Genomic DNA, 25,985 nt, shown 5'->3' on the forward strand with positions numbered 1-25,985 from the left:
AGCTCATTGAAAGGACCTCCAGGATATTGAAACAAAAGCCATATAACGAATGATTGTTGTCCTTAATGTACTATGTTATCGCTCATCTCCTTTGCTGTCCCTTGGGTATCTCATATTGTTACAGTATCTCACTTTGTTATCTGATATATTGAATTTATTTGTATTTGGTTATTTGAAATTTGACAGGGAAGGAGGGAAAACCAAGATGGGGGGTGGGTGGGGGGGGAGGGTAATGGGTACCAAGACATGTGAAAGGGTATCAATGTATGTGAATTAATGCACCTTCTATCTGGCAAATATCATGTAACCCTTCTATTAATTACAATAAAAATATTAAAAAAAGCTAGTTGTTTGAAAAGAAAATGGGTTTAAGAGCTCAAATGAGTACAATTAGAAAGTCAAAATGGGGTCGTGATTACTGATTTTACAAAACAAAACCGATTGTAAGAGAATACTGGGAACCATTATATATCAATGAAGCCTTATTGAAATGGTACATCAATAACTCTTATATACACTGATGTAGAAAAGAAGCAAATAAAAGCTGAGAGCATATTAAAAATATTATGCCACAGGGTCAAGTGGGATTTATTCCTGAAAATTGAAGATAACGCAAAATATGAAAACTGATCAATGTAATGCATGACACTAATAGAACAAAGCAACCCCCCACAAAATCATCTTAATTGATTCAGAAAGTATTTTGTGACATTCAGTACCCATCCATGATGACAATATTCCATAAGTAGGAGTAGAAAAAAACTATCTAGACAAAATGAAAGCTATACCTGAAACATCCACAGAAATTATCTTTCTTGATGGGAAAGGACTGAAATCTTTTCCTCTAAGGTATGAAAAACGTAAGGATAATATCCACTTTTATTAATTTTACTCAATATAACACAAAAGTTTTAAACAGAGAAATCACATATAAAAATAAATAAAAGCAATGAATGTGGAAAGGAAGAAATACATTTTTATTTATTCTCAGATAGTATATATTGCCTAAAGATTTCACAGAGACACACAGCATTAATAAATTCATAAAAATAAATAGCTACTAAATCAACACAGAAAATTCAGTTGCAATTCAATGCCCTAACAATGAACCATCCGAGAAAAGAACTATGAAGATTCTTCCATTTAATATAGTATCAAAAAGAGAAAAATAGGGATTAATTAAGGAGATACAAGATTTGTTGGAAACTACTGCAGAAATCAATTGGATATGAGTAAACAGAAATTCATTGCACTTTCATGCACAAAGTTGTCAGTGCTATCTACAGATTCACTGGGATCTAGAAAAGCTGTGAAAAGTCTTCAAAAGAGGAATAAAATTCTTGTTTTAATCTATAGCACAGTAGGGTAACAATCATCTTATAGGAAACAATGATATGTTTAGAAGGTTTTGAGTACATGAAAACAACAGTATATTGGGAGATAGAAATGCTAGTTTCCCTAAATATGTGTGTGTGTATCTATCAGATTAAAATATGATAACTCATAATTCCAATTAGTATGTACCATTTAACTCCAAAATCACAAAAGAAAATGATTTTCCAGTGGGATTTCAAAGCAGTAATAGAAATGGAAACTAATATAGTGGTTGACAGGATGAGGAAGTAGGAAGGCAAATTCTAGAGTTTCATTTTTACAAGAAAAAAAAATGAGTTGTTGAGAGAATAATCGTTGTATTAGAAGTGTGTCTTTCAGTACCAAAGTGATATTTAAAATGGTAAAGAAGGTGAATTGTTAGTGTTTCCTTTGCCATATAATTTTGAAACAAAATTATAAATGATTTATCTAAACAAGTTTAGACTTTATAAATACCAAAATCGCTTATGTGTTTCTAAAATTAGTATTATTAACATTAAAATGGTGCTCAAATCCTAACAAGTGTGTCCTAATTGTTTTGTGGTTATTCAATAATTTTATTTCACTGGAAATTATTTGAAATAAGAGGACTATAAACCAAGGCAAACTTTCGTTTTTCCTTTAAGTGCATGCACAGTTAATTCTGCACTGCAATTATAAGATAATTTGGGAAATAAAAAAGTGAGTAATTAGAACTAAAGAGATATATTTAAGTAATATATTAGAAACAAGGTGAAACAAAACATTATTTTCAATGATGTCTTAAGATTAACTCACTTGTCCATACAGAGATTCAAGGTGAGAAATATGGCACGAGTAATATATTTTTTCATATAGTTTTATTGTAATTAATAGAAGGGTTACATTATATTCACCAGATAGAAGGTGCATTGCTTCACAAATATTGATACCCTTTCTCATGTTTTGGTCCTCATTTCCTGTCTCCATCCTCACCCCTAGTGTTGCTTTCCCCCTTCTCTATCTGATTTCAAATAACTAAATAAGCATATATACAATATATCAGATAACCAGGTGAAATACTGTAACAATATGAGATAACCAAGGGACAGCAAAAGAGATGAGAGATAGCATAGTACATTAAAGACAACGATCACTCATTATATGGCTTTTGTTTCTATATCCTGGAGGTCCTTTGTTTTAGCGTCATTCTATATGGCCTTAAATATCTAGGTTTTATTCTATTGTAAATCTCTGCTAGGAGAGCCCAAGGCTTCTACTGATTATGGCAAATGAGGGAAACAATTGAGCCTATGTTCTGGCTTACTTCACTTAATATGATTTTTTTCTAAGTCTTTCCATTTCCTTACAAATGGGGCGATGTTGTTTTTTCTGCCAGCAGCATAGAATTCCATTGTGTATAAATACCACATCTTGTTGATCCACTTATCAACTGAGGGGCATCTGGGTTGGTTCCATATCTTTGCTATGGTAAACAGTGCTGCAATGAACTCCTAGCCAGAGCAAGAAGGCAAGAAGCAAGCATAAATGGGATCCAAATAGGGAAAGAGGAAGTGAAACTTTCCCTCTTGCAGATGACATGATTCTGTATTTAAAGAATCCTACAGACTCCACTCCCAAGCTGCTTGAGCTGATTCAAAACTTTGGCAAGGTAGCAGGGTATAAAATTAACCCTCAAAAATCAACCGCCTTCCTATATGACAACAATGAGAGGGACGAGGCAACAATCAGGGAAACAACTCCTTCTGCAATTGCCTCAAAGAAAATAAAGTGCCTAGGAATTAACTAAGAATGTAAAGGAACTTTTGGATGAAAATTTTAAAAACCTGAAAAAGGAAATTAAAGCAGGACTGAGGAAAAAACCTCCCATGCTCCTGGATTGGAAGAATTAACATTGTGAAAATAGCAATCTTGCCAAGGGCTATCTACAAATTCAACGCAATACCCATCAATATCCCAATGTCATTCTTTAAAGAAATAGAAGAGGCAATCCAAAATTTCATATGGAATAATAAAAGACCCCGTATAGCAAAAACACTTCTTAGCAGAAAGAATAGCACTGGAGGAATTTCAATACCAAACTTTAGACTCTATTACAGAGCTATAGTGACCAAAACAGCTTGGTAATTGCACAAGAGCAGGCCTGAAGACCAATAGAATAGAACTAAGGCCACCTATTCTTTGATAAGGGAGCCAAAAAAAATTGCAAGAAAGCCTCTTCAACAAGTGATGCTGGCAGAACTAGTTAAGCACCTGCAGACAATTAAAGTTGGTTCCTTCTTTATCACCCTGCACTAGAATTAACTCCAAATGGATCAAAGACCTCGAGGTAAAAGCCGATGCACTGAAAACTTTACAAGAAAGAAAAAAAGATACACTAGGTCTCCTGGCACAGGTCGAAACTTTTTAAATAAGTACCAAGAATCACAACAAATCAGAGAAAGTCTGGATAAGTGGGACTGCATTAAACTTCAGAGCTTCTGTATGGCAAAGGACATAGCTAACAAATTAACTAGAAAGCCTACAGAGTAGGAGAAGATCTTTACTAACCATACAATGGACAAAGGCCTCATATCTAAAATATATCAAAAGCTCAAAAAATTGAATCACTCCAAAACTTACCTCCAAAGAAACAACCATCCCATTAAAACATGGGCCAAAGACTTAAAGAGAGTCTTCTCTGAAGAAGAAATAAGAATGGCCTATAGACACATGAAGAAATGCTTGACATCTCTGGCCATCATAGAAATACAAATCAAAACAACTCTATGATTCTATCTCACTCTGCTTAGAATGGCCAGGATCAAGAAATCTAATAACAACAGATGCTGAAAGGGATGTGGCCAGGAGGGATCACTACTACACTGTTGGTGGGAGTGCAAACTCGTTCATCCACTATGGAAAGCAGTATGGCAGTTCCTTGAAAGACTAAACATAGAGCTCCCCTATGACCCAGCAATTCCACTACTTGGCATTTACCCAATCATCCAGAAATAAGGACAATAAATCCATAAGTATTATATTTTTATACATGTGAAGCCATAGAAATAACTCTTTCAGACCACCTTCCAGTGCTAGTGGCATAGTTTTGTTGTCTCAGTCTTTTCTGTTTCTGGGTTTAACTTCTAGACAACTCGCTGCAGGTAAGAGAAGGGTACCGAGCCCCAGCTGCTATGTTTCCTGGCATTCTGTGGAGTGGCGAGACTATGGATACTTTATCAGGCTGACTGATCTTTACTGGCCAGGACATAGATACCAGACTTTGACAACTACAAGGAAGACTATGAAAGGGCTCCTGTATTGTGATAAAGCTCAGGTTTTAGTAAAGGTTTATTTTTAAAAGTCACTGCTTTTGGAAGAAGTCAAAAGAGTAAATTTTACAGAAAGTTCTTTGCAAAAGAGAATAAAGTATTGGATGGTTCATGCAACCATTCTTTCTTCCCTCCCTCTCTCCCATTGGTCCTTTCTTCCTTCCCTTCCATCTTTTTAAAATTCCTTCAAATCTTATCATAATTCCTGGCAGCAAATACTTAGAATCTATTCACAGAATAAAAACAGGACTCTTTTAAATAAAAAGGGGGAGGAGAGAAGGTAAAAATATTTGAATGCTTAAAAATGTAAAATATCTTTGCCAAGATCTTTGACTTTCAGCTTATGGACTATCGTCAAGATCTAACCCAGATGGCTCTGAAATCTTTCTCCAAAGTGAATTTCCTAGAAGAAAGGTCTGATGATGAAAACAAGCGGTCTCAAGCCAGACCCAAGGGAACATAGGCTCAATGGTTTCTCTCATTTATAATAATTAGTACAAAACTTGATCTCTCCTAGCAGAGGATTACAATAGCTCAAAACCTAGATACATAAGGCCATATAGAATGAGGCTAAATGAAAGGACCTCCAGGATATGGAAACAAGAACTATGTAATGAGTGCTGTTCTTAATGTACTATAGTATGGGGACAAGAACATGAGAAGGGGTATCAATGTGTGTGAAGTAATGCTCCTTATGTCTGGCAAATATAATTGTAATCCCTCGATTAATTACAATATTTTTTTAAAAAAGAAAACAAGCTGTCTGCCTTGAGAGCAGCCCTCCCTCTGTAAACCAAATGTAAAATCTGCAGTGCCTTTGTCCGCAAAGAATTTGTTGTCCTTCTGCTGTGGGATGTGAAAAATACTCATGTTAATCTTATAAATTTCCTGAGTAATAATTATGCACTGTTCTCTCAGCCTTTTTGATATGAAACACATCTGTGCTTGACCGCTTCTTGAATAACTCTCATTTCCAGTACCCTGCACTTTTGCTTGTGATTAGAACTAGGAAGGTTAACTGGTGATTAATGGGTGTTTTCACAATGCTTGCTACTCGAACACTCACACATCCTTAGTCTCATCTTTTATCCATCAGACATAACCATTTGTGAACTGTTCCCTTCCCGAACCATTAAATGTGGTAATAGACTAACTGGGCTGCTGTGCACGGTTTCAGGATGAATGCTCGCTTAGGAAATGAAAAGTTATCCTCTTTTTCTTTATCCTTGAACAAAAGACTTGAGAGTGAGGTCGCTGAATATCTCATAGCCAAGTTATTTTGAATGTAACAGGTAGCATTGTGTGCATATATAAATTGAAATTTTAGCTGTTTTGTTCATGGATGTGTGTAAGTGTAGGTGCTTATCTGAACCTATGTGGATAAACTGAAGAGTTCAGAGTCCATCTCTAACATTTCTAAATCTTAAAGTAAGGATGTTATGTATGTGTGAAACCAAGTTGTTAAGTGAGAAGTCTAAAAACATCAAGATGTTTACTTACCTATGTGTGAAAGAGAGAACGTAGGAGATAATTACTTAAAAAAATAGTACTGCATCCCAGTCACCTCCTCTATTTTTAATGAAGCAAAAAGACGGTTGTGATTTTTTAAATCTCCAAATCCCTTAGCATTTCATAGCTTGGCAGGTTAGGTGGCAGACACCTGTTGTATTATTTCTCTGACCATTCTGTACTTCTTCCTTGATAGGTCAACCGGCCCTAATAATGTACATATGTGAAAATTGAAACAAGAAACTTGAAGGGAACTAAGACACTTGATGGGCTTGAGAGAAATCAGGAGGGACGATGGAAGGACTAGCACTGACATGCTGTATTTGGACAAATAAATTGACATGCTGAATTTCAACCTCTTTGTGCAACGATTTGAAGATAAGAAACAAATTTAGGAAGTCTCCTCAATCTTATTCAGGAATATCAATGACAGAATGAAGTCTTTTGTTTCTAGATGACTTTGCTGGTACATTTCTTTGATGATTTCTTGTTAATTATGAAAGGGAAGTAGAACAGCTTTATTAAGATACACTGTTGTCTGGCGTGCTGTAGCTCCTTTAATCTTTGCAACCTTTTCATGACTATTTTCCTGTGGTTTCTAATATGGAATTATGAGTGTAGAAGACTGCAGAGGCTCCATTAAGTGACAGGAAGTCCTCACTTACTTAAAAGCACACCAGGTTTCTATGTCAAGTCTTGGATCTTAAGTCAACTCTTTCTACTTAGCATTTCTCACGAGAGCTTCCCTTTATAGTAGTTGATATGGGGTGATCGAATTGCTGATTCACAGCATTAAATTCCAAACACACTAATGCTCCGATAACTTACATAATTAGCTTGATATATTCATCAAGGTAATTCTATGTTGTAGTTATTATAATATTAATTATCTCAAACAATTTATTTATTATGATTGTTTGAACCTCCAACATGTATCTAATTGGTAGTAATAACTACTCTCTACTCACCAGCAATCAGAGCAGATTGGAAGGCCATACTTACAAATGAGGAAACTTGTATTTCTTTTTCTTTGCAGCAGGAATGGAGTTTTAATGCAGAGTTCATTTTTACCACCTGAGCCATGTCCTCCAGTCCTTTCCCCCCCATTTTTTATTTTAATTTTTTTAAAAAAGTGATTTGCATGGAGTGGGCCTCTGAACGACAATCCTTTTGCATCTGTCTCTAAAATCATAGAGGTTACAGGCATTAACCACTGCACCTAAGCTCAAAATAACTCATTCATAGAAAAAATATAAACAATTCTATTGAAAAGTGTTCATAGAGTACCCGAAGGGTGAAACTATTTACTGCTTGGTGAATTATACTTGAACAATTTATTAGAGATACACATTGTGTATCTATCTCCCTATATACTAACTCTAGCACATGATTTGAAGGTGAAGAAAAAGAAAAATGAAGGATTGGGGGTGAAGCAGTATGAAGGTGAAATTCAGAGATGTAATGTATATGAGTACCTGTGGTATGGAAGTGCAAGAGAGGGGGGGAGAGAAAAAGGGGGGAGGGAAAGAAAGAAAGAGAGAAGGAGAGAAAGAAAGAGAGAGGGAGAGAAAGAAAGAGAGAGAGTTATAGGATGATGAGAGAGAGATAAGGGATAGTAATCTGTCCCTTTGCTCTTTTTCTTTAAGTTTTGATTATAAAATACATCAACATTTTTGTGAAGTAATGCACCTTTTATCTGGCAAATATAATGCCAGATATTAATTGTAATTAATTACAATTAATTATCTTAATTAGAATAAAAATATATTAAAATTAGATCAACTTTTATTCACACTGGTTAATACAGCGCTTGCCTTAAGTTTACCCTTTTATAGTGTGAGTAAAAAAAACATAATCTCTGGAGAATGCCTCCATTAGTAAATACTACAAGAGAAATGGCATAGGGCTTCAGAATGCTTAAGAATTCAACCTTCAGAATTTCAGAGAGACTGACTATTGGCTCCATTAGCTAGATTATTTTTAAGGCTGTACTTGTACTTGCCTTGCACAGGATAACGGACACAAGGTATGTCACCTGGCATAGTAGAGTCTAGTGAATGAGATGAGTTTTGGAATCAGGCAGTTTGGATTCTGGGTCTATCACATTATCACTTTCTAAGAGATCTGATACTAGTCAATAAAAATGTGCCATCAGTGTAGTCTTCTGTAATGTTAACTTAAAATGACATCAGTCAGAGCTCATCTTTGTAGGATGAAAGAAGGTTGTGCACATAAAATGTGTAGTCTTAGCACATAGTAAGTGTTCAGTAAATGTTACCTGTCAGAATTACCAGAGGATAAGTGTGTAAGGGCAGCAAAAGCAACCTCTTTCCCTTGCCTTATTGAACAGTGTGGCATGATTTTTCCTTACTTTCTAAAAGTACAATATAAAGGGCCGGGAGTTTGGCCTAGTGGTAAAGTGCTTGCCTAAAAGTACAATATAAGTCATAGAAAAATCACAGTCTTGTCACAATTTATAAATTCTATTATATTTCCATTGAATGCCTATTCTAAAAATGAGGTGGGGGGACCCACTAAAAAAAAATCTAGATTCTGGCTGGGTTCTGGTAGCTCATACCTGTAATACTGACTACTTACAATGCTGAGATCTGAAGATAGAAGTTCAAAGCCTGCTCAGGCAGGAAAGTCAATGAGACTCTTAGCTCCAATTTACCAGAAGTGGAGTTGTGGCTCAAATGACAAACTTTCAGCACAAAAATCTAAGGAACACCACACCGGCCCCAAGTTCAAGCCCCAGTACTGCCACCAAAGAACAATAACAACAAATCTCAGATTTTACTTGCTGATACTTGCTTCAAAAATAACTTCATTGGGCACCTACTGAAAAGACCTGCTTTCTCCTCCCACACTCTTTAGAAGACCAGGACTGCTTTTTATGCTCATTTTGACAGATTGAGGAAACCAGGACACCATATCTCAGTAACTCTTGGCCAACAACAGAGAAATTACTGCACTGCACACTGAAAATTTAGAAGGCTGACAAGTAGCAAAGAAATATCAAGAGCCAAAAAATGGGCCCTCATTGTGTTACTGGGAGATGCATATTATTTTCCCTCATTCCCAAAAAGCTCTTTCCAGGTTTTTACTTGACTTCATGTTAACTCATGTTTTATGTGATCCAATAGAGAAATGCCTCACATTATGGTGGTGAGAAAACACTGCCCCTCAACTTCTATTACAGGTTCAAGTAGTAAAAGAGGTTGTTAAAGGAGTAAAATAAATTGAGAATAAGTAATGTTTGGAGACTAAATTATTACTCAATAATATGTGGTCATATGATGCAAAAGCAATCTGACAGGAATACAGTCCTACTGGAAGAATGTAATAACTATAATTGCAATAATAATAATAATAATATGTAAAAATAAAATAGACACCTTTTTGCTCCAAATCTGTAACTTTTACACAAGTACCATTTTGTCCAGTTCTTTCATAGTGGTTTTATTATTATTATTTACTCAGAAAAAAACTTGTATGCAAGTCTTGTGAATTAGTTTTGTATAAACATAAACTACTTACTTTACTCATGTGCCTATGATTTCTGGCTCTACAATTTAAATGAAAAAATGATTATGTTGCTCTATGAGTGTGTTGTCCTGAATAAGAACAGAGTAGGCTTGTGCAGTATTCATTGCATAGCCTTCACATTTCTCTTCTTTTTGTTGGTAAAGACTTCGCTATAGAAAGATGTGGATAGATGTGGATATAGATGTGGATGTGCAAATGGATTTGTGTTTGGTTTCTAATGTGCATCATCGGAGCTTTTGTGAAAGAAGAAGAAGATTATCAAAAGACCAAGATTCATTTGGATAAAGAAAGTAATTTCCCTTTAACTACCAAGTACTAATTGTCTTAATCCTCAAATTTTACCACAAAGGATCACATGATCCACCCTATATCATTCTAATGCTGTCTTTCTACAATAAACATTCTTTATGAGCTCTTTGTAACTTTTTTAAAAATTGAGGCCTAAACAGCAGAAATTGTTCACTCACAGAAGAAATGTACGCAATTAGGGCGGGGCCACAACTTCAGCCCCTTGAGAAGACAGCTCGCTTTACTTGGTTCTCAGTGTTATTTGTTATTGTGTCACTCCAATCTCTACCTCCATGGGACTATCTCCTCCTTTGTGTCCAGCTTCAAAAGTTACATCATATAAAATGTCTAGGTATTGAGAAACTCTTAGTGAATAGTCAAATGACTTACACAAAGCTCCCATAATTTCTGATTCTGTTAGTACCTAAAAAGAAATGATATACAACATGATCCCTGGAAACAGGCACATTTTATATTATCAAATGTTACCATTTTTTAATTAAAGAATTTATTAACATTGATCTTTACATCATATTTCAAATGACGTGTTTAACAAACAAGTATCAGGCAATTTTTTATGACTTCTGTTAATATCATGAGGTCAATGTTGAAGAATGGTGAGATTTTTAGGATTTCTTTTGTATATCTAGAAATGTGTATGGGAATATTGAATAGAGAGATGAATAAGTCTGATAACACTTTTGCTCTTTGTATTTTCATTGAACACTACTATATCTTCCTTTTCCTTCTCATGTTTTTCTGTTTTCATTATTCCTTCTTTCTGGTGTTAAATCTTTATTCCCAGAATTTCAAGGAAGATAAAGGAACAGAAAGAGAAGGAAGAAACTCAGAGAATAGTAACTATACAGAGTGGTGACTAGCTCTGTGCAGTCATGCTTATATGCTCTTTGGCTGTGACAAAACTACCCCCAAGGTGTGTGATCTGCTGTTGTAGCTGCAGCTGGAGGAAGAATGTCCATCTTCCTTCTGGCTTCTCAGATCCCTTGGAGTCTGATTGGAATGTTTGAGGCCTAATATAATCATAATGACTAAGAGAACAGTAGATAAAATGAGAGCTGATATATTTCATGTCATGAGGGGGAGGATTTTGGCTTTTATAAAACAAGAATCTGTTATAGCCTTTGGAGCAGAGGAAAGATATTATCTAAGTTTTGTTTTAAGTGTCATTGTTACCAATGTGTTGAAGAGAGATTGGAAGGAGCAAGTGGAAAAGGGATAAGAGGAGTTAGAAGTCTAGAGCAATGGCTTGCTTTGAAGAAAACTCAGCTTCAGAACACAATAGTAACAGAAGTTTCTCTTGTATTTACAGTGATTTCCTTGGAAAATGGGGTATTCCAGAGAAAAAGAAAGTCCACTGAGTATTATATTGTCTTTCTAACTTTCCTTTTCCATTCCAGAGGCTCAAAAGCCTAGAAATTATGTTTCAAGAATTGCTTTGCCACTGAACAATCCTTGGTTTCAGATCAGGTTCTTCATGTAAAACATCCAAGGGTTCTGAGAAATGTTACCATTTTAAACCTATTCGTACCTTGCTCTCAAGTTATCTTTCTATTCATTAATCCTGCATCTGCTTTATAAGAACTTAAAATCATGGCTTGACTGATCTGTCCAGACCTTGGTCTCTGCTTGTCTCTCATCTTCTCTGTCTTGTACCTTGTGCTTCAAATGTCTACCTGTGAGAATTAATCGCCTCAAGCTCTGAGTCAAAATTTTCCAGTTAGCATTTCTAGGAAAACTTCTCTAACACACTGACATCAAGGGAACCTTTCAAACGAATGTGTAATTGTTCTTGTGGAAATCACATGACCTTTCCTTTTTTCAGGAGTGAAGTTTATTTACTATATAAGACATGAGGAGCCTAGAATATGTCCAACTGTAGGTCTTATTTTTCTTCATAACCCCTTTTTTCTTCAGGAACGTGCTTTGTGCTCAAACGTCATTAAATAAGTCATTCTTGTGCCATCGTTTCAGTAAAAGTTGACACAAAGTTTGTCTTCTAGCATAACTCTATCACAAATGTTTTTCTATTAACTTCTTCCAATCAGAAATCTTACTAATTTAGTATTTTGACTCACACTAACCACATGGCGAGACCACTGCAAAATGAATGTGCAAGTCAAATAATACATTATACACTGAATTGTTTACCTCTGTAGTATCAAAACATTCAATCATACGAGGCAGAACCTCAAAGGCCATATGAAATAGTAAGAAAATAAGATGAGCTTTGCTATGGATTCATGACTATCTATATTCCATTCACATTTCCAGTGTAGGTGTTGGACAAGCGTTATTGATGAGGAAAGGTTATATGTAATATAAGATAACAAATACAAACAATCAAGCCAAAGTAAAACCCTATTTTAGAGTGAACAGATTAAAAAGCGGGAAAAGCAGATTCTGCTAACGTTAATTTGGGACTCCTGTGTAAACACCACAATTCATGAAATGAAAGAAAATTGCCTTTCTTTTAAAATTGTTTCTATAGCCTACAATGGATTAATTTTCAATGATCTATTCTGATCCTCAGTCTGAAGCACAGCTGGAGTGTGTGCTCAGTGCTGTAGCTATTCATAAATGTTCCAAATAAGATATGGAAGAATGGGGGGGGGAGGCAGTCCTGCCTCCCTTTTTATTTTCTTTACCATAAAATGACTTATTTCTGTTGTGTGTTTTGGATTAGGCTTTTTAGACTTCAGGTCAAAAATCACTCTCCATAATTCCTCTTGCACTCTGCTTCAAAAAACATAGAACAGAATTTTGTTAACCAAAACCTATAATGTACTTTATTTCACAATAGGAAAATGCCCTCTCCATGGTTCTGATTCATTTTTTATTCATGTATGTCAACTATTCTTGAGGCTGCTAAAGTACATTGATTTTTCTGATTTAAAATGTTTGCATGTCATAAACTCAAAACTTTTATATTCCATGCATGAAGGGATTTTTTTTTTCCTTGATGAGAGGAGATGCTGAGCTTAGCATTGTAATTTACATTGAATTCACTGAATTTAGAATGCACTCTGGGAGTTATAAAGGTTCATTTCTCCACAGGTTAGAGGACCTATTTCTAAGAGCACTCAAGTTAAATTTACCCCTGAAAAATGCCAAATGACAGGCTTTATTCTTGATGAGTTTTGTGTCAGAGATAAGGAAATGAGTCTAATGTACTTTGGTATTTCTGGTATCCCTAAATGGTTGAAAAGTTTGGCGTACTTAAAGAGGAAAGGAAATGTTCAAATGTTGTAAAAGGACTCTCAATTCTGGTCATATTCAGAATGGATTTATAGGGACTTGCTTTATTCCTATTGCTTGAAGAAACTTTCTAAAGAAGAAAAAATATCTAATACAACATATTTTTAAGATACTGGATAAACAAGGGCTCTCTGAAAGAAGTGAATCTTTTGAGTTCCCAACTTGTGGCATCAAGTATGTTCAGTTTTCAGGAAAAATAGAGAAAGCAACCTACAAAATCCCTCAATTAAAGACACGAGTGGAAATCTGAGGTGATGTAAACAGTTAAAATTGTGGAAAAGGTAACCAGAAAGAAGAGAAATGCATATGAGCACTATGGAGGTCTACAGAGACCCCAATGCTCTTTAGTGTTTATTGGCAGCTGTGTTTGGGATAACTTCACAAGAAAGGTCAAGAACCACTCAGTTAACACTCTTTGATGCCCTTGCAGGACTTGGACTAAGGGGCTTTCCAGGAAACAATGTAAAATCAAGTAACTCATGAGGATTTAGGTAACGATCTTGGGAAATTATTTTTTAGTAGGGGGGGATTAGATTACCCATGCTTTCAGACACCGTCACCTGAATTGATCAAAGTCAAGGGAAGCCTTGGAGAGGTTATTTTTCCAATCAACTGCATCTTAGAGCATAACTCAAGAAGACTTTTTGAAGCACAAAAAAGCATTCCAAAAGATAACACATACATGCAGCCAAATGTCTCAGATAGAGATAGATATTAATATTAATAAATTCCTAGACAGGACACTGCACACATCCAAGATGGTGGATACAAGACTGGGAGCATAAGTAGGATATGACCAGACAAATAAAGAGCCAAAATGAACTAGCTTTTCTAGATGCAAAAGGCAATGCGAAATACAGAAATAAAATTGATTGGATTGATATCACACAAGCCAATTAAAACCTGTACCCAATGAAACACACAGAGAACAAAAAAGACTTTAAATCTGTGCATAAAGTATGAGCTGTGGTAGAATCCGGAATGCTTGACAATCTCTCTCAGCTGTGTTCTAAGTTGAGAAGTTTGAGTACAGACAAAAAAGACAAAATGATTAGAAGATATGGTGACCAGTTATCCCCAAATTTGATGAAGCCCATAGCCAAATATTCAAGACTCCCAGTAAATTTTAAGCAGAGGAAACAAAGAAAGCTACAAGACATCAACTCACCACCATTCAATATCAAGAGCAAAGAAAATAATTTTCAAAGTAGAAGTGGAGAGATTCACAGGTAGAGAGTTACAAAAATAAGTATACATGTCTTAGCTTTGTAGAGACCAAGGCAATATAAAAACTGTTGGGTTTATAGCATTTAAAGTATTAAAACAAAAATGTACCACTTTGAATCTAGGTCCAATGAAGATCACGGAAAGAATGAGCTGTGAATCTATTTGATCCATGAAGAATGAAGACAAGAGTTAAAATGGGAAGCTGCCTGATGAGGACTAAAATGTATTATTGTTTATAACTTTGCACAGATGTTAGCAATGTAAGGATGAAACTTTAGGAAAGCATTGTGAAATGGGACATTGCTCCATTATAGTCATCAGTAGTAGGTTCAAGATACATACTCTGAATTTTCAGGCAACATTAAATAATCAAAGCATTCACATCTAGTAAGTCAGAGGGTGGAAAGTGTTAAAGATCTGATGCTCATACAGCATTCTGATTAATTGGAATGTTTAGGACAGTGCTCTGTTGCTAGTAATGTCATTTCATTGTTCAATTGAGCTGATGTGATTTTGCTGGAGCACCTCAGTTTTGCATGTTGGAAGTGTGACTTTCCTGCAATTGTGTGTTCTGCTTGTAGGTCCCGATTGTGGGAACATGGCAGCATACCTTTCTCTACATACAAAAAAATAAAAAATAAAAATAAAAAAATAAAGAGCTCAGGACTTTCCAAATTCCTGCAGTATTTATTTGGGAGATTCTAAGTTACATTTGACATTTACTTCATTTACTACTTGATTCTTTCTTCATAAGTAAATTTGGGTACCTGTCATAATGAAGAAAATGAAGAAATAGACTGTAATTGTACAGTTCTTAGGAAGAATTCACTGGCTCATTTTGCAGCCATATCAAAACCCTAAATTAAAACATTATTTAGAATTATGCTATCAATTGAAATATTCAATTCAATACTGGAATAATAATGACTCAATTACTGCTTTGTTTTTATGATTTTGTTTTTAAAATATAAATCGTGAAATGTTGATTTTATAAACAAAGAAAAGAGCAGATTCGTACATTTCTAATGAAATATATAGAGAGAATTTACACTACAATAACATCTTTCTTTCTTTTGTTCAATAATGGTGTTCATTTTTTTCTAATGGATTTTTTCCAAATAGCTTTAAAAAATTCACCAGGTATAAGACAATGAATGTGCTGCAGACCTCAGAGAGTAGTGAGTGAGAAAAGTTACAAATAGGATGCATGCATTATTAATGCATCACCCTGCAGTTGTCTTTAAAGACTGAAGAAATGCCTATAGGTTTAAAGACACTAACCTGAAAAAATAATAAAAAATAAAATGCATTCTTCCTCATATATTCTGAGAAATGATCTCATGAAGTGACCTTTTCTCATCCCTTCTCCCTCCTCTCTGGTCAACCTGTGCTCATGTGGAAGGAATTGAAGTCCTCCACTCAGGATTTCATTGTATGTAAAAGTAGGAATTCACATTTTCCCCCACACTGAATGGAGTACCACTCTGTGGCTTAGAATTCATATACTTAATAATTCATTTCAGTAAATGAATGTGTTACATATAAAATATGGATCTGATGAGTTTCCACAGTCTCAAAACCTGAAATCCTCTACTATACTTAAAGTTATATTTCATGTCATCAATTTTAAGTGCATATGTGTGTATGTGCATGTGTGTGTTTGTGTGTGCATGTCCCTAAGTTTTTGGCCCAAGGCTAGTAGTTCTCTATGACTTGAGCCGTAGATTCATTTCTGGAATCTTGCTGGCTAATTGGAGAGAAGCGTCTTAGATTTAGCTAGGTGACGCGGCTCATGCCTGCAATCCTATCTACTCAGGAGGGTGAGATCTGAGGATTAGTTCAAAGCCTGGGCACTACAAAGCTGTGAGACTTTTATCTTCCATTAATCACTAGAAAATGGGAAGTAGTGCTGTGGCTCAAAGGGTAGGGCAATAGCCTTCAGCTGAAGAGCTCAGGGATAGTGCCCAGGTCCAGACCTCAAGTCTCATGACCCAACCCCCCTAAAAAATAAGAGAGCCTTAGATATTTTTGCCCAGGCTGGCTTGAAACCATAAACCTCAGATCTCAGGCCCCTGAGTTGCCAGGAGTATAGATATAATCCACTGGTGTCCAGATATGCCATCTACTTTTATGTAGAAAAACAAGCTCCAACCCAACATAGCTCAAGGTTTATTAAAAACTGAAACATGTCAATTCAAAAACTACAGACCAAATATCTATATTTGTATGTATGTTTGTGTGTATATATCTATCTGTCTAGTCTTTGAATGTATAAAACTTTTTATATGTAATGCACATAATTTTATAGACAATGTATATGGGAAGTATAATATATAGGATAGGTCATAAAATACAGTGTGATACACAATAAGATATACAATGTGATAATTCCTTAATTACATATGCTTGCTTTCAATGCTTAAAGACTCATTAATGCTTTTGTCATTATAGTCTTAATTACTTTTCTTAAATACTTTGTAAAGGTAGAATATGATTCTGTCTCACAGATGAGAAAACAGAGGCACTGAGAACCCCACAGCATGAAAATGAGCAGCAGATAATACTATATAAGACTAATATGTCACTGTGAGAGCCAGAACATGGTGATATCACTGCGTTATAAATCAATCTAATCACTAAGGGAACTGCTCTTTTCTTGCTTTTCTTTCACTAAACTCTTCAAAGCAAAATATCTCTAATCAGAAAATAAAAATGTTTTGGTAGTATTTGGAAACATAATATATTCCGAACTAAAGGTCTGGTTCAAATGCAGGCAAATGCGGGGCAACTATGAGGCTTTGAGTTTAAACCCTAGCATCAACAGAAATGCCTTTAAAAAGGTAACAGATTTACCCAGACATGCCTGAGTATTATTATTTAGAAAAGTCCTCCATGTATTGCATTGATCACAATATAAAATTTAATATTCTTATTTCTTAAAAGATCAAGATTAATTTTGTTGGTAGCTGATAAGATAAAAAATTTTGTTGAGAAGATTTATAAAATTGATAACCCTCTACCAACATATCACCAAAAAAGGAATACAAATGATCAATTCCAAAAATTATAATATGTGGCTTCACCACAGGTAATGTCATCTTATTAATAATAAGACACAAGTAATTAGATACAGATAATATGACATAGATATGAGAATAAGACACAGATAATATGACAGATAATAATTCATATAAATCAAATGTAAAAAAGAGTGGAATACATTCATTAAATATTTTCAAAGTTAATGCAAGAGTTTGCACAAAAGTAGAGAAGATATATATCTGTTCAAGATATTTAATCTATTGTCATTAAGATTTTTATAAGGAAAACTTCATAGACAACTGATTTCACCAGTAAATTTTGTGAAATATTTAAGATATAAATAATGCTAATTCTCAACAAATATTTTCATAACAGAAAAGGAAGAAACACTGGCTAATTTTATAATATTATAATGTTAATAAAACATGAAAGTCGATGAAAGAGGAGGAGGCATGAAATTGCAAACAAAGCTACTAATGATCTGACTTGGAGTGCTCCTGAGGTCAGCGTGTGGGCAAATTTAAAAAGCTGGAGACAAAGGACGAAGAGCAAACCAATATTACAGTAATAAGACAATACATTAGAAATGAATTCTACAACTCGGAAGGGGAGGGGGAAGGGAAATTGAAGAAAAACATGGGAAAGGGTTCAAGAAGTAAGGTACTCATTACCTTATGAATATAACTAACTCCTCTGTATATCACCCTGACAATAAAATTAAAACAGAGTTTTTCTCAAGTTGAAAAAACAATATAGTTTTACATATATATAATTACATATAGCATTTTATATGTAGTATTTTCTCTCTATATGTATATGTATGTATATACATTTATATATACACATAAACAGTTATATATACTTATCATGCATAAAGTCTTTGGGCTGACTCCAAATATTAGAACGTTAAAAAAAAAGTAGAGAAAGGAAAACTGAATATAGACACCAGAAAACTAAATACACAAATATAACCATAGGAACATGAGTACATAGGGCTTTAATAACTATCATTAGATCAGTCCAATTATATAAGAAAAGCTTAATGCACAATGTCAATGTAGGATTTCCAAATTTTGCCATGAGAAATTTGAGCCTCGTTTCTTTTCACAAAACCTTCCCTTTTCTCCATCTTTGAAGAAAAAAAGTCACTTGCATTGAGTCATGTCGAGAAATATAAAATGATTTCACAAAATATCTACACAGTGTGCTCATGATTCTAGTAAAGCTAGAAAGAGTGTATTGCCTCAAGTTGATAAAGAACATGGAAGAAAACCTGTATCTTGCAACTGACTCACAGTAAAGTCTGGAACTCCCTCCTTGAGATCAGAAACAAAGCAAAACTGCTTACAGTGGTTTGTTCACCATTTTGTGACCACTTCATTAGGTCAAGAAAAAGAAATGCATTTCATACAGCTCAGAAATTAAGTGGAAAACTGATCTTAGATGTATTTATTGGCTTATTCAAACAGGAAACTACATGACATGTATAAAATTAACAGAACATATGAATTTAACAGGTGTTAGGATATAGGGATATTATTTAAAGAACTGTTGAATGTTTCTAAATTAAACAACTGAAAAATAAATGAGAAAATAATTTCCCTTAAAATCATCCCAAGAAACATTTCAAAGGACTAAATCTAATTAAAGCATCAAAGCACTTTATGTTGTAATCTATGAAATATTGCTGAGAAAAATTAAAGAAAAATTTTAAACATACTGTATTACATATCAAGTATATATCAAGTAAGCACTTTTAGAAATGAAAAACTATGAATATTAAATATAATGTACATAAATAATTATCTATAAAATAGATCAATAGATCAAATGTAATTTAAAAATTCAAATTATATGCTTCATATACAAGAATGCATGCCACTAGAGACTTTCAAATAATAGGAGTAAGATATCTGTATATTAATTAAAAATATTTAACAGTACCAAGTGCGTTTAAGGATCTATGAACCTATACTATACAAATAGTTTTTGTATTTTAAAGCAAGGAATCTTAGATACTGTTCATAATGATCATGCTTTTCCAGTCCTGGACCAGATCAAAATGTATGGTGTATAAAAAATTAATTTAGTCTTGATAAAAATGTTGCCTATAATTCCTTGTTTCTCCTCCAAAAGGAGCCTGGATCATCAGTTAGATAACAAATGCCTCTTGTGTATCATAAACTATAACCATAATACTTAAAGACAGAGACAATCTTCTCAAATGGATTATACCTTTAACTATATTTAGTTGTATAAATACCCTGTAGTTCTTAGAAGGAAGTCTCCTTTGCCAGGTGCTCATGGATCACACCTGAAATCCTAGCCACTCAGGAAGCTCTGAGGATTGTGGCTTGACAAAGCCAGCTCTGGCAGGCATGTCCACAGCACTCTTATTTTCAAAGGAGCAACCCAACAAACAAATCACAACAATGAATTTCCTTTTGTTTACTGTACTTACAGAGCTTATAAAATATTCACCTTAAGATGCATTTCTTTTCAAAAGGATGTCATACACGCTAATTTTCTCAGGATGATGATTAATGTTGATTGATTGGATTGAAAAGTGCTTATAAAATCAGTTTAGTGTACATCGATATGGTAGGTTGAATATATCTCTAGATAAAATTATAAGAAGGCAGCTCACCCGTCTTGAATGTGGGCAGTATGACACCACAGGCTGAGACCCAGCATGGAAAAAAAGTGGGGAAGGAGAAAGCTGGGAGTACTGCTTGGCCCTTTGCTTCCTGGCTTTCACGATGGAAGCTGCTTGTCTTTTCTGGCATACTCTCCCAAATGGAACAAATCCTAAACCTCCAACACCTGAAGCCAAAACAAACCTATCCTCCACTAAGTTTCTTTTCCTCAGTTATTTTGTAGTGAACATGAGGGGAAAATGCCTCACCTCTATGTTAATCTTTGAGAGTAAAAAACAGTCATTTCATTGCCAAGTTGGAATGTGGAATTGCATGAATCATCTTTCTGAAAATTAAAGCTTATAATATGTGTCAGCAATACTTAAGCCAAATAGAGTGGGGGAAAGCAAACATAAAAATAGCTAACAAACAACAACATGAACATTTTATGTCATGTTTTAGGTACATGGGATTTTGTTAGGTTAAAAGCATACCGACTTGTAGTATTTAAATTTGTGCATATAATCATTCTCTCTAGCGTCTTACAGAGCCAGCTTACTATTTTTGAGATACGCTGTAGTCCAGTTTGCTTTATTTTTTTTTCCCCTTAGACTCTTTGCTTTCTATATTATTCCTTACAAAGAGCTTTTCCTTTTTCTCTTATTAAGCACTTAGGGATTTTTTTTAATAATTTTAATTGGATGAACTTTTAAATGGAGAGAGTCCAAGTCTGGATTCTTCATAATGAAAACCATCATTATCTAGAGGACATGGTGTTGAAATAATTCATTTTTCCTTCACAGCTACCTTCAGAATCTGGGCCATGTTCCTTTTTATTGCCAGGAGGCTCTGTACTTCCCTGGTAACCTCCTCCCTTCTCTGCTGAGTGGCATCAGGACGAACAGTCAGAGATGACACTGTCATCTGAATAATAGATCAATGAGAATCCCCCAACATAGGTTTGACGGCCAAAAAATATGAGCTTTGTGATTGCCCTCATATTCAAACACAGGGACTAACTGAGGGGATATTATTTCAGAATGTCACGCTCACTGAAATAGAGGAGTGTTTCAGTAGTTGCTTCTCTTCTTAGTGATTAGAGCAATTACAGGGAGAGACAGGTCATGCCATTTCCCACCTTCACTGAGAAAAATCTTTCCTTGCTGCTGCAGTATAGCTATTCTAATTTAGATCAGGCTTTTCACACAAATGTTATATTTGTAAGAGACACTACACAGAAGTTGCATCCCCCTCCCATTTCTAATTGGGTTGCATTTCCAATGGTATCATTGTACCTTATTGCCAACAATATGATATGAAATAAATATGGTAGAGTGAACTCGTCTTCTACTTGGTGAGAAATGTGAGGTTTATTGGCATCCCAATATATTAAGTATATATATTTTATTTTCCTTTGCTAATGTTATAATCTTTTATAGCACTATATAAAATCAGATATAAACTGAGTTTAAGATTTATAAGCATGGTAGAATTCTAAGAATGAACAAATTTTCAGTGAATTCAGAAATATCACAATTAAATTATTGCATTTGTACAACAAAACAAGAAGCAAGTTGGCTGCAAGAAGAGATATCAGATTTGGGAGGGAACAAACATAGAACTAGGAGGGATTTAATAATCCAGAATGTATTACTGTGATTGTCAACTCTTTTTTATCTTGTTTTAAAGTAATAATGACATAGCCACAGGGAATCCATGAATTCCATGAGGAAAAAAAGGGGAGGGGGGAAGTATGATTAACGTATAGTTAAAGAAAAATGGACAGAAATCTTCCTTGTGAGAACAATTAAGAGAAAAACATATTGACATTCTTTTCATAAACATCAGATTAGAAGTTTGCAACAACTATAGGAAAAAGACAAATGATTAGATGCACTCTATCTAGGCTCTATGGGCAGGAACACACATCTGGGAACTTACCATTAGTGATTTCACTTGTAGATCAATTCCCCCCAAAGTTCAAACTGCAGGGGGAGTGTGTGTGTGTGTGTGTGTGTGTGTGTGTGTGTTGTGTAGTTATTTTTAAGAATTAATTCACATTATAAGTTACAATCATAACTCCCAAACTATTTTTTTTCCAAAAACTGACATAGTTTAAAGTAAATCTCCGTTTCTTTGAGAATCATAAAGCTCTGACCACTCACCTAACCTCTCGATGGAGTAATACCGCTGCTTACTGTCCACTCGCACTGTCTCTGCGTAAGGACTGCCAACGCCGTAGCCAATAATGTACCCTCGCACCACAATATTGGGGTTCAAGGGAGGAGTCCAGCTCATGATGATGCAGTTCGTCTGGGGTCTCACATGAAGAGAGCTTGGCTGGTCAGGGACCTGGGATTCTAAGATTCAAAAAGAGCCATCATCAGCGTGTCTCATTAAGTCTACACAGCAAGAAGAAACAGTGCCTCTCAACAAGACATCAGATTCCATAGAGGTTCTAACAAGGCTTCATGGATGGCCCACCCACCTGCACCCGAAAAAATCCTTTATTCCGCATCTACTGCATTTTCTGTGTTGAATTTGTGACCGAATTTCTTGTTTTTTTAAATCTATTTTTATTGTTATTGTAAAGGTGATGTACAGAAGAGGGTTACAGTGGCATATATCAGGAACTGAGTATATTTCTTTTTCAGCAGTGTCACCTCTTCTCTCATCTTTTCCTAGTTTTTCCTTCCAGGCCCTGCTGCCCCCAGCAAGTTGTAGAATTCCTTTTCAATATAGTGTCTACATGGCCGGGAGTTTGGCCTAGTGGTTAAAGTGCTTGCCTAGCATGCATGAAGACCCGGGTTCGATTCCTCGGTACCACATACATAGGAAAAAGCCAGAAGTGGTGCTGAGGTTCAAGTGGTAGAGCTCTGGCCTTGAGAAAGTCCAAGGACAGTGCTCAGGCCCTGAGCTCAAGCCCAGGACTGGCAAAAAAAAAATATAGTGTCTACATTTGTTCTTATGTATAAAAATGTACTCCATTCAAGTCCCAAGGCACTGTGACATCCTATATTTTTATCTCAATAGAGCTTTCCTTGTTTTCATGTATTTCCTCTGAGTTATCAGTAATTAGGGTGAAATTTAGGTTAACCAAAAGGGAAATAAGATGTTCCACTGTCTTGCCCAACAATTATTTATTATGATTTAGCTAAAACTCAAAATAAGCCTACCAGTTCTTTCTTAAGAAGTTATCAAGGTGAGCAGGAAGGGGGCCTGTTCACTATGCATTTGTAAAAAATATATCAAGAGGCCAGGAGACTGTCTTTAGAAATACCTTTATGTGGTATAACCTTTTGTGTTATCATTTACTAGCTGTTTGTCCTCACAAAATGGTTTCCTTTCTCTGATTTTCACTTCTTTTTAAGTTCATATGCCAAGAACTGACTGATTCACAGCTTGATCATTAGAATTAAGCAAGAGCAAAGTTAAACATCTGTTCTAGGTACTCACTAGCTGAGACCATAAGACCTTATTTTCTTCTCTAAGCATTGATTCCTTCAATTAAAGAATGAAAAAGGAGGTAATAATTTCATACAAACTTGAGATTTAATGAGATAATACATAAAATACTCAATCATAACACATAAATTGTCAAATCACCATAGTGATTATCCTAATAACCATTTTTCTTCACAGTGTTTGTAGTAAATTAATTAATAACAATGATTAATTTTAATATCAAATCAACAGTTTCATTCACCACTAAAAGAATAGTCATTTTTCTAGACATTGATCATGCTTCATTAAGAAATATTTATACAGCACATATTTATTGTTTAGATACAGGACTACAGGACTAAGTGATTATGATGTCTAAGGACATAGAGGAGAATAAATATGGCAGCTTGTAGTTTATAGTCTAAAGGAAAAAGTGGACAAATGAAAATATGATTACAAACTGGCCTGGGTTAGCTAGGATTCTTTTGAAGCCACCCAGGGCAGAAAAGTCCATGAAATTATTATCTCCAATTAACCACTGACAATCTAATATTAGGGCTGTGGCTCAAGTGGCAGAGTAACAGCCTTGAGCAAAATAAAGGTCAGGAAAAGTACTCAGGCCTGAGTCCAAGTCCCAAGACTGGCATACATATGCATGCACACACAAAGAGGTGAAATATAGTTACAACAAAATATGACATATTAAAGTACTAATGTCAGAAATTTGCAGCTTACTCTTCAAAAATCAGGTCTTGTGAAAGATAAGATAAAAAAGACAATGGTCATTCTAAATTTAGTATATTATTTAGTACTAAACACAGTTCTTAACAACTAAAATTTTTAAATGCCATTATTTAAATGATATTCAAACTGTGTGAACATAACATGCTTCAAATAGGAATGGAATGGCCCAAAATAAAGTATTATGATACCGTTTCCTCTGTGATTTAGTAGAAAAAGTTGATAGTTTTCTCTACTGACTTTATCCATATGCAACATGTAAATTTCTATATGGTAGAAAGAAGTATGCCTTTTATCAAAATTATTAAATTTGATACTCCATACCACAGCTATCAAAACACTCTAACAATATTACATCTCCTGAACTTTCTAAAATTACTTTGGTCATAACGATGTCAGTAAGTCAGGAAGGATACTATTGTTGATCCTTTAAGAAGTGTGTGCTATAATATGCAAAGGGATTACAAAAAAGTACCTGTCAAAATGTGGATATAGGGCCGGGAGTTTGGCCTAGTGGTTATAGTGCTTGCCTAGCATGCATGAAGACCCGGATTCGATTCCTCAGTACCACATACATAGAAAAAAGCCTGAAGTGGTGCTGAGGCTCAAGTGGTAGAGCTCTAGCCTTGAGAAAGTCCAAGGACAGTGCTCAGGCCCTGAGCTCAAGCCCAGGACTGGCAAAAAAAAAATGTGGATATAAAACTTTATAGCAGAAACATGATATTTGTGAAGTATTTTCCCCTATAAGCCCTAAGTAAGTCATAAAAGAGATGAAGAGGATGGATTGTTATTTTTCTAACCTATTGCTACAGTCTGCTGGTATCCCTGAAATATAGTAGGCTCTCCAATCAATTCAGTTTAACATACTTGAAATTTTGCAATAAATATCAGAATAACAAGAAAGAGACACAATTTTTATATTAAGGAAGCTAACCAAGTGATCTTCAGATTTTCAACACTGACTTTAAAAGTAAGATGAAAGCATACCTGTCTGAATGACTATTGAACATTCAATAGAACAAGGGAAAACACTATTAACACATTATCAGCACAGTAATATTTCCCACATTTTTCTGAGAACAAAAGGTTAATTCTCTTGGAAGTTGGTTATGTAAGTACAAACAGCAGTTTAGCCATTAGAGTATAAGCATGTCTGGTAATGGTACAGCAACCGGCTCATATTCTTCATTTTAGAATGCTAGCCTTGTGCAAAGCCCAAGGACAGCACTCAGCCCTGAGTCTAAGTCCCAGACCTGGCAAAAACAAAAAAAGTCAATCTTCACTGTAATTGATAATCTTAAAAAAAAGTAGCTTTGATCCTAGATGCTTACCTCAATACATTTTTAACATAAAAACTAAGAGTATTAATGTATGAGAATATATGCTGCTTCTCCATTTACATATTCAAAAGGCTTTTGATACTCCAATAAGTTCAAGGCCCCAAAAGACAGCACCAATCAAGGCAACATTAGAATTAAGTTATTCAAAATATATGGCCTCATCATAACGGTCCATAGGCCAGGACATTGACAGTCATTCAAAATGATCAACATGGGCACTTTTTAATACAGAGATAGAAAGCACAATTTTCCATTTATTCTACCTGTGT

At 34.9% G+C, this 25,985-nt stretch overlaps 1 protein-coding gene across 1 annotated transcript in view; it reads right to left on the reverse strand.

The window, feature by feature from the left end:
• The window catches only part of Dcc (DCC netrin 1 receptor), a 934,207-nt gene that overhangs the window by 133,462 nt on the left and 774,760 nt on the right, over positions 1-25,985 (reverse strand). Inside the window, exon 15 of the mRNA XM_090353075.1 lies at positions 22,357-22,551. Within this exon, the coding sequence (XP_090209201.1) occupies positions 22,357-22,551 (195 nt within the window). The remainder of the gene's footprint in view (positions 1-22,356; positions 22,552-25,985) is intronic.

This window comes from Megascapheus bottae, chromosome 19, assembly GCF_031878675.1.
Source record: "Megascapheus bottae isolate mThoBot1 chromosome 19, mThoBot2.hap1, whole genome shotgun sequence".
NCBI lineage: Eukaryota > Metazoa > Chordata > Mammalia > Rodentia > Geomyidae > Megascapheus > Megascapheus bottae.